Source organism: Helobdella robusta (assembly GCF_000326865.2).
Source record: "Helobdella robusta unplaced genomic scaffold HELROscaffold_45, whole genome shotgun sequence".
NCBI lineage: Eukaryota > Metazoa > Annelida > Clitellata > Rhynchobdellida > Glossiphoniidae > Helobdella > Helobdella robusta.
This window is the reverse complement of record NW_008705095.1, coordinates 810,025-820,717: the sequence shown is the minus strand read 5'-3', so window position 1 is coordinate 820,717 and position 10,693 is coordinate 810,025. Positions and strand designations below refer to the sequence as shown.

Sequence of the window (10,693 nt, the reverse complement as noted above, 5' to 3'; positions counted from 1 at the left end):
CTACAAACATATTAACGCCAAACATTCGGTAGAATTTATAGAATATTGTAAAAATATATATATATATATATATATATATATATATATATATATATTATAATATATATTTATTTAATATATAATATACATAATATATACATATATATATAATATATTAAATAAATATATATTATATATATATATATATATATATAGAGAGAGAGAGAGAGATAGAGATTGAGTCAGAAAAGCAGAAATAATTGATGTTCCAGTGTAGTCAATACGTCTGGTACACATCCAATTTATTGTAGGCTTGACAGCTAGGATCCTCGATTTAAGGTAATTTTTTAGCAAAAAATTGTATTAAATTATTTGCAAAATATTTGAAATAGTATTTAAAAAAATTATTTGAAAAATTCAATTGCATAGCATCAATCAAATATTGAAAATATTTTCTTGACTGATTTAAATCAACAAAAGAGACGTTTGAAAACGATTAATTTTATTTATATTTAAAAATTTGATCATATCTCTGAAATTAATGATTTAAAACATACGCAGACGATATAGATTCATTACTTTTAGTTGATGCATGAAGCTTGTTTACCATTCATTTTTTCATTTTTCAGCAATGGGTCCTAAGACATTTTGGCTTATCTGTCTGAGCATGTTGCTGCTCATTTCCAACTACGGTATCATTGTTTTCAATCTTTTGATAATTTTCTCATTCAATTATTTAATTGACCTCACTTTAGTTTTAATTGATAATGTATTAAATTCAACTAAAAAAAGCTTATTTAAAAAAGTTAGTAATTATAATTTACGGTAAAAAATATAACAATATGCTAATTTATTTTATGGACTAGTTAATTTTTATTTTATTTTAACTTACCGCAGTGATTGACTCCTCTCCAAGTTTGGAGTTGAAATTTCGCCTTGATCAACAAAATCTCTTCGAGGAACTATCTGCAAACATTGAAGATCAGCAGCCTGTCCTCCAGGATAAGATCAACATCGACAACCAACTGATGTCATTTCTGGATTACAAAACACAAAAGCTAGAAGAGCACAAACAATTTTTGGAAAGTGTGGATCCAAGTGCACTCGGCAGTAGTAATATTCAGTTAGAGCCAGCTAAACAATTCATTGATGGAGCGTTGAAACTTCTGGAGAATGCAAAACAGACGTTGACAGACGATGTGGCGTTCAGCGAGGCATGGTATGAAGTAAACAAGGAAATAATTTCTTACATGAAGAATAGCGCCGAAATGCTTTCCAATGAGATCTCCGCGGCCAACCAGTTCAAATAACTTTCTATCATCTACTAAATCCTGATGAGGACGATTGTAAATGCAAATTTTTGGCGAAGGTCATCTAATTTTGATTTTAAAAAAATAATTGGTTAAAAACTCAATTTGTTTCAATTAAAAATTTTGTAAAACACTTTTGAAATAGTCTATATAACTGCCAAAAAATCTCTTAGTTTTCATTGCTTTATTGCAAGCCAGATAAAAAAAAACCGTAATACGTTAAAAAAAGATACATTGAAAAGTTTATTATCTTTTTACTTAGAATTTAGATGGTACATTTTATATTCGCTTTATATTCACATTAACAAAACAAAGCCGCTCCCTGCCTGATTCAGCATAGTATCCATTAGTATCCAAGGGGCTTACACACACACACATACACACACACACACACACACACCACATCACACACACACATACACACACACAAAATACACACTTACAAAAACAAAGTACACACCCACAAAGAATGGCTCGTTGAATTAAGTTCATTATTCACTATGATGACTATCAAATAAAAAAAGTAATAGCTTTTCAGTTTTTTCCAAGTTTACTCGTAAAAAAAATTTTAACACTGACGTCAGTGATCGTGGCATTGAGCAATATATTATTTTGAATAAAGTGATTTTGCAGTTTCCATGTTTACAAACTTTAAAAATAAGCTTATTTTTTTGAACTGAATCCATGCAAACAAAAGCCTTGTTTAAACTATAACAATGTGCAACATTTTTCAATTCCATTTCAGATATTTTTGTCTGATCAAATTTTGACAAAATATTTTCACCTAACACAAATTATAAAAATTTTCCTTTTTTTTCAAAATTATTTCCATGGCATGACTACGATCCTTCCTGTGCAGTGTATTGTGAGTTTAGAATAAAAATCTTTCCGATTGACAGTTGCTGCTAATCATGTTTAATAATTTTTCTAGACACTTATATCAAATTATTTATTATAGGACAAAAAGTCATCGGTAATTTTGTCAATATTTGGATTTTAGAATTTTTGTTTTAAGGACTTCTTATATGGAGGAACCTTGGGGCACACACACCACACACACGCACGCACACGAACACACACACACACCACACACGCACACACGCACGCAAGCACAAAGAATGGCTTATTAAAGAAGGTAATTTTTACGATAAATCGATAAATAATTACCTAAGACGTGTGTATGTTTTCAAAGAGTTACTTTTTAAAATTTCAAACATTAACATACGTGGTCTTGACATTGAGTAACTTATTATTCATTCGATATAATGATATTGCAGTTTTAACATTTACAAACTTTTAAATGAAGTCTATTTTTTCAAATGAATCACTGCCAACAAAAGCCTTGTTTCAACAATAACAACGTGCTACAATTTTATTAATATATACCATTTCAAACATTTTTGTCAAAATAAGCCCACAAGAATTAATTTTCTTTTTTTGGTCTCCGAATCATTCATACTTTTTGTTTTGTTTGATTGAATAAAAGTGATGTGATTTGATTTGATGAACATAAATTTGAATTTAAATCATTTATTTTTAAATCATTTATTTAACATGAAGCAAAATTTTAAAATTGGCGTCATTTAATTTCATAATAGAAATTATTCATATAATTTATAAAAATTTTCCTTTTTTCAAAATTATTTCCATGGCATGACTTATGATGCGTTTCCAAATTGAATTGGTCTCCTCATCTCGGAAGATGGCATCATTCACTGGAAACGATTTCACCGCTGTGCTTCGAAACTGGGATTAACAGCTTGTTCCCTTCGTAGCAGGCCTTGTTCACTTTCAGTTCATTTGTCGTCTTTGCTATTTCTTTCTCCAAAACATCCAACCAATTTTCGACAAAATCATAAGCGGAATCTAGCTCAGTGTGGTCTAGGCCAAATAAACTGGAATCAATACTCTCTAGATACTTTTCATACTTCTGGGCACTTTCTTTTCTTTCCTCCATCAATGAGAACAGCTGCTCAAAAATGTCTATCATTTCTTCTATGAGAGGTTGCTGTTTTTTCAAACCCTGGACCAGCTACTCGAACATTTTCTGTTTTTCCAGTTTGATATCTAACTCTAAATTTTCCGCTGAATGAACCACTGCTGGGAAATAATGTTAATAATAAACATAGTTGCTCGTGAGAGTGCAATAATAAATTTGCTAAATGTTTAAATTATCTTGCAACGTGAAAAATTCAATTAAATATTCATTAGGCAATACTGATTTTTATAATGTATAATTATTCTCGAATAACGAGTGTTTTTTTAAATAACAAGAGAAACATTTTAGGAACATTAAGTTCTAGTCAAGTTTTTTTTGACTTGAATAGAACTTTAGAAGAAAGTTAAACTATGAAAAAATCTTTACAATGAAAATAGAAATGAAACCGTAGTTAGCGAGAAGAAACATTAGGCTCATGCAGATTTCGGAACGAACACTTCGAAGCCGTCGTTAAAAAAATAACGGCAAACAAGCAGTAACACCACTTGGTGATGTTTTTCCAAATAAACTTATTTAAACAAGAACACTGTTTATTAAGTATCTACACTATTTCTTTATATTTAAAATGAATATATCAGTCGTTATGCCTATATGGTATGCGATTTTTTTTTCAAATTTTAATAAATAAAAAGTGATATATTCTTCTCAAACATCACATCGGTGATTAAATCAATCAGAAAAACTTCAAATACTTGATGTTTATATGTTTCTGCTTCAAGTTATTTTTACATAACATATTTTATACGAATTCAATTATTTTTTCAAAGTTTTTATTTATTTATATATATAAATATGTGTGTGTGTGTCTGTGTGTGTGTGTGTATTTAGATATCCTACTAATGATTTTAGAAACAGAGGAATCACTGATAATGATGGCGCCTGAAGGTGTAATATTTCACAAAGTTGAAGATCTTAATAACTAATTTAATGACCGCTAAGTGTTCCCATTAAATAAACCAATTATTAACATTGCTTCTATAAAATATTTAGCACTAATTATACATTATACCATTTCGCTTCGTCATATTTTCATTTATTTTCAATAAATATATCTAGCAGATTGCACACCGACTGATGTGTTTGACATTTTAAGATGTATTTAATTTAATTTAAGATGTAAATGTTTTATTTAGTTGTTGAGAGTCCAGACGAAAACATTTAATGGCAATCTATAAAACACAAATTAATATTTTTATCTTTTTTTAAATTAAACTTTCGGATTGAAATTTTATTGCAACTCATAAAACAATCATTTATCGAAATATATTTTTTTTCAATAAAACAATTATTTTGCTTTAAAATTAAAATTATATAGGAGAATTAACATGCTTTAGTTTTTAACATTGTAATCATTTATCTGTTATACATAACTCACACCAACAAATATAAAAATGAATTAAAAAAAGCACTTGTATTAAAATGCAAAAAGATTGAATTATTGATAAAAAAGTAAATGATTAATAAACCGAATCCACCAAACAGTCTAGTATGGATCTCATTTAAATCAGGCACGATCGATCAAAGCTGTGATGGTTTAATGGATAAAATTTAAAAAGTATTGTAATAAATTTAAAATATGGCTTGATGCCTGTATGTTAGAAAGACTGGCAAAACGTTTTGTATATGGAAATGTTGCAAATTTTTTATTGTATTGTTTTTTCTTTTTAAGTTGTTTGAAACTGTACAGTTATTTATACTGCTGTTTGGTGTTGTCAAATTTTTTGAAGAGCGTCATTTTTAGTTTATAATTGGATGGGATATCTCAAAATACGCCTATCTTAGAAATTTCCACCGGCTAGCTGCGTCGGAAGTGCGCGAAAATTATAAAACAGAACCTAAAATGACAACGCGACAGAAAAACAAGTACATAAAAGTTATGGAAACATAATGCAGTTCAAATCCAGTCGTCAAAAATGCTTTGATATTTTCGCAGCGTAAAACTGGTAAATATTTTCCTAAATATAGAACGGATTGCACATGCACAATTACAAAATTTCGATACACCTAAGCCAAACTCAGTTCATATAATGAATACAAGTGTATGAGGTTGCTCAAAAATGGAATTCTGTTCTTTTGCAGTCTATTGCTTGTGGCAACTATACTCAACTTTTTAAAAATTTTTAGAAATTTGATTTTAATTTGAACAAATAACCAAAAACTTTTTGTTTTGTTGTATTTAAAAATACGTAAATGATTTAAGTCATTAAGTTTTGAATTTAAAACTGTTTGTGATACGGTGGATCTGTATCAGCCAGACGGCTACTTTGCGATTGAATATCAATTAGAAACCATTTCGCTGCCATGTTTCGCAAATGCGATCAAATGTTTGTTTTCTTCATACCATGCCTCGTCCAACATCAACTGTTCTAGCATCTTACTTTTTTCTTTATCAATAATGTTTAATGCACCTTCAATATACCTAAGGTCTGATTCTAGCTCAACGTTGTTTGGACCGAGTAAGCTTGAATCAATACTGTTCAGATATGCCTGGTGTTTTCTGAAATTTTGAATTCTATTGTCCATCAGTGAAATCAGATAATTGTTGATTTTCATTTTTTCCTCTATTGCAGTTTGCTGTTGTTCCAAAGCTTCGGCCAGCTCTTTGAGCATGTTCTGCTTGTCGGATTTTATATCCATCTCTAAACTCGCGGCAGAATAAACCGCTGTTAAAGAAAAATTTATAATGAATTTAATTCATTTTTAAAATGCAATAAATGTTTCTAATAATTTGCCACAAAATTAAAAAAATTAAATTAATTCTCAAACAATAAATTTTTGTTTTTACGTGATGAGAAATTGTTTGATTAAACGGAAAAAAATTATAGCTAAAAAATCTAGTCAGTATGTATTAAATAACACAACGCTCTCTAGATAGGAAATGAAAACGTAGTTGGAAAAGAGAAACAACAGGCTCAGGCAGAGCTGAATGAGAAACTTCAGAGCCATCGTTGAAAATATTAAGCCGAGCAGCTAACGAATGTAGATACGAATGGTAAAGAAATATATAATATCTTTCACTGTATATTTCTCTATATAAAAATCTATATTTAGACATACATACATATATATATATATATATATATATATATATATATATATAAATACAAAAAATGTATATATGTATGTATATAAAATGAAAAATGTGAGGATTTAGATGGCAATATACAAAAAGATAAAGAAATGATTAATGATACATACATGTTGTGCTGCCAACGAATCTACATGATTAACGTTTCATGTAATGCTGAATTCAATGGTGGACCCAGAGTGAGGGCTAATTGTTTGCGTTTAAATATTTCTTTAGAAAAAAATGTGTTAGCACGTGGAAATATATTTCACTATTTCGAGTATCAAAGTAATTGAACGGTGAAAACGTTGACGTCCAAAATAAAGTAAAATTAAAAAAGAAAAGAAACTTTTTATGTAAAGAAAAGAGATGGAAAACGAAATTTATGCTGCTGAGAAAATTAGTTGGACCTTTCATACCTCCAATGAGGATGTATTAAAACAATCCGGTTCTGAAAAGAGGAATTAACTACAAATAAGCCGACGGGGGCAATTAAAGTTTTTTGGCCACATCATGCGGAAGGAAAGAATGGAAAATCTAACAACTACTGGAAAGATTGCAGGGGAGGGGAATTTAATTTCGCTTGACCCGAACAAAAAATTTGAAAAGCCATGAAATTCGTTAAATCATTCATAATGCAGAATTTAACGCAGTGAAAAATGTGAAAACTGATTGAGTTATAGTGAAAAACAAATGAATAATAAAGCAGCTACGTCAAACAGTCTGGTCGGTCTCAGACATGATTGACAGATTCTGTGATTTAATGAGAAATGTTTTTTCTAATTTGTAATAAATATTGAGAAAATGCTGTCAATGTATCCTAAAGCTGATTCTAGTGCATCTTTGTTCTCTCCGAGTAAACTTGAATCGACACTGTTAAGGTGCTTTCTGAAGTTTTAAATTCTGTTGTCCATCATTGACATTAAATGTTTGTTCTGATTTTGAAAATCAGGAAAAACCAAATTCCGAAAATTAGGAAAAACGAATCGGGCGAATCTTACACCGTTTGGGTGATTGCTTCTGTAACCAAACATTACGATATTAACTAGAGTTGGTTTTGTTAAACTTCATTCAACATTTTTAATGTTTTGAGGAAACTTTCTACCTTATCATAGCATCTTAAAATGCCTTTTTTAAATTTGGCTGAAAAATTGTATAAACGTCTTTTACATTTTTTTAATTTGTACAATTAGAACTTCCAAAACGTCATGATAGAAGAGCTTGATCGTAAACACGAAATTGTTTTCCAAATGTGTAAGCATTGTGTATGGGCCCGACCATATTCATTTGTCACAGAGTTGAATTTATTGTTGAAAATATGGCAGCTATGATGAGACAATTTTTGTAAAAAAAACTTTCAAAGAAAACAAACAAATTTTATTTGATTGCATTTAAAAAAAAGCGTCATCTACTTTCGTAGCTGAAATCGTTTATGGAAACTTACATCCATTTCAATAAATCTTCCACGGCATGGCAATCAAATATTAGTTGGAAACAATTTTACCTCCGTGCTTAACAAAAGAGATTAACATCTTGTTTCCTTCATACCACGCTCTATCAAACTCCAAATCTTTGGACATCTTATCTTTTTCTTCTTTTACCGTAGCCAAACCAACTTTGATGAATCCCAAAGTTGAATTTAGTTGAACGTCCTTTGTATCAAGTAAAGTTGGATTAAAAGTGTTCAGGTAATTTTGGTGCTCTTCAAAATTTTGTATTCTATTGTCCATTAGTGACATCAAACGGCTAGTGACGATCATCTTTTCCTCTATGGCAGTTTGTTGTTCTTCCAAATCCTCGGCTAATTCTTTGTACAGTGCTTCTTTATTATCTTTGATATCTGACTCCATACTTGCATTTAAATGAAACACTGTATTTAAAAAATTGTAGGCAAAATGTATATGTTTCTGTAAATAACAAACAATAGTTTTGATAAAATTTCTATTTTCAACTTATCTTTATTTTCTGATATTATTTTGCCAAAACAAAAGTTACGAAACATATCAACAACACAACTGTGGAACAAAATCGACAACAAATTATGACAAGGCTTATAATAAAAATGTAACCGCAATTGGAAACGAGAAAGAACAGTTTCAGACAGATTTGGAAAGAACCCATGGAGGTCTTTTTTTGAAGAATTAACTGTGTGCGACTTGGAAAACTGATGACGAATATACGATATTCAAATAAATGCGAGCGTTTTAATTGTATACCTAGCTTTTCAAATGTATATTGTTTACGCGTATATGTCGTTGGTGAAAATATTAATGTTCATATGTGCAAACATATCTTCTGGTCATAAATCTTCAAAACTGTATCAAATTTTTGTTAATAAACAAAATAAAACGTGTCCAAACATCTCATTGATCAATCAAAAAAACTTGAAAATATTTGATGGATGTCGTCGTTTTGAATTTTTTAAATACATTTTTTATTATAAACAATTTTTATTCTGTTTAAAAATTGTACACGAATAATGAATTAATTATTATCTTATACCTTTGCCAAATTTCGCGTCAAAATTTTATAGTGTTAACGTTTGTAAAAATTTGCTCAGAATGGAATTCATAAAGCAGACAATGTAAAATTAAATATTCCTACAGTGAACCTTTGTTTGAAAACTTGAACGCAGATGAATAAAAGCAAGAAAATTATTAGTGCTCCTAGATTTACCTCGAATGGTCTGGTACGTATTCAATTTATGATGGACGCGATCAGATAAATTCTCGATTTAATGTTATTTTTTGTCAATAATTTGTAATTTATTTGACAAAAATACGCCCGTTTTTAAAAATAACTCTGACTAAGATTCAACACAAAACAAGTTAAATCGTGAGAGAGAAATTATTTTTCTACTGTTTGATCAATTGGCAATGAGGCGTCCAATTATCATTTGTATTTTCTTGGAGCTTGCCTTCATGGCAGTCGTTTCTGGAATTAAAATAGGTGGGTCGTTTTGATTCCATGTTATATTTAATCGCGTTTTCAAGCACATCCTATTTGGTGCATGAATTCCACAGGTAAAAATCTAGAAATTATTTCAGCGGTATTATTAATTAAATTAAAATGATCGCAACATTAATCACTTCTGATGAAACTATTCTGGTGAAATTATATAAATAAATTAAATTGTTCTATCAAGTTCATCACCATATATTGTACTTGAAAAAATCATATTTATCACGTTTTAGCTCACTTCAACGTTGTCTTGAAGCATGAATTGCAAAACTCTAGATTCCGAATTAAATCGAAATTTCAAATTTTAATAATTTCTCTGCTAGTTTAGTAATGTATAGACTACTCACCCATCATTCCATCAGGTGATGAGAAACAAAAGTCAGAAGAATTCAAAGAGTACGCTGAAAACTTCATTAAAGGAATGAATGATGTACATGAACAAATTGATGATTTGAAAGATGAAAGTAAAAGTGTTGAACTAAATATTTGCTTAATGTAGACAATCATATTGTATTACATAACTATTTTAATCTAAAATTTCATTGTTCAATAATTTTCAATATCTTTTTATAACTTCTAGAAAAGCCCACACAACAAAAAGAAGAAGAGATGCTCGAAATAGCCAAAAATATGGCTGCTTGTTATCAAGATCTTTTTGATCAGAAATAAATTATATTTCTTTTCTAAATGTGCGTTTAAATTTTAAAAGTAAAGTTTTGCCTTTAAAAATTTAACTTATTTTATTGACCCACCCTAGACAAATAATATCTAAAATGACTTCAGGTTGTGTAGATGAACGAGGTAATGAAAAAAAAAATAAATAAAGGAATGGTTGAATAACCAAATGGCATTTTATTTAACACATTTTGTAAAGTTATTTTAGAATTATTTAGACGGTGGGACTCATTCAGTTGTCTGTGTATTATTTCAACTAATTAAGCGAATCCTGATTGATTACTTATTTGTTTCTTCAATCTGGTTGAATTGGTCAACACATCTTCCAGTTTTTACTTAATGTGACATTTTTTTCAAGGATATCACAAAGAAGATGAATTCGATCTTTGAAATATTGGTTAGAATGTGACAATGTATATGGAACAAAAAATGGTCAAAATTAATGGCGTGAATGATCGATTTAAACGTTTAGTTTGAAATGAAACAATTAAAAATAAGGTTGCACAAGGTAGTAAATGCTATTTAAAAGTAATTGAAACAATTTAACCAATGAAACTATTTCCTTTATATCTAATGAATGTTATATATAAACATTTCCAATGATTATTCTAAGTTTGTTAAAATATCAGATGAAATGTTGATTCTACAATTACATTATACATTACGTAAAATGTTTAAATGCATCAACTTAACATATCAGCC

The 10,693-nt window shown here is 29.3% G+C and overlaps 2 protein-coding genes across 2 annotated transcripts; one reads left to right on the top strand and one right to left on the bottom strand.

The window, feature by feature from the left end:
• Window positions 1-610: 610 nt before the first annotated feature.
• On the top strand, window positions 611-1,289 carry HELRODRAFT_177968 (hypothetical protein; the record flags this gene model as incomplete). The annotated part of the gene is made up of 2 exons (XM_009026115.1): window positions 611-671; window positions 877-1,289. 2 exons carry the CDS (start codon window positions 611-613, stop codon window positions 1,287-1,289), a joined length of 474 nt encoding a protein of 157 aa, XP_009024363.1.
• A 4,003-nt stretch (window positions 1,290-5,292) lies between these two features.
• On the bottom strand, window positions 5,293-8,205 carry HELRODRAFT_177967 (hypothetical protein; the record flags this gene model as incomplete). The annotated part of the gene is made up of 3 exons (XM_009026114.1): window positions 5,293-5,394; window positions 5,578-5,951; window positions 7,860-8,205. The coding sequence occupies 3 exons, from the start codon at window positions 8,203-8,205 to the stop codon at window positions 5,293-5,295; spliced, it is 822 nt and encodes a 273-aa protein (XP_009024362.1).
• Between the last annotated feature and the right edge of the window lie 2,488 nt (window positions 8,206-10,693).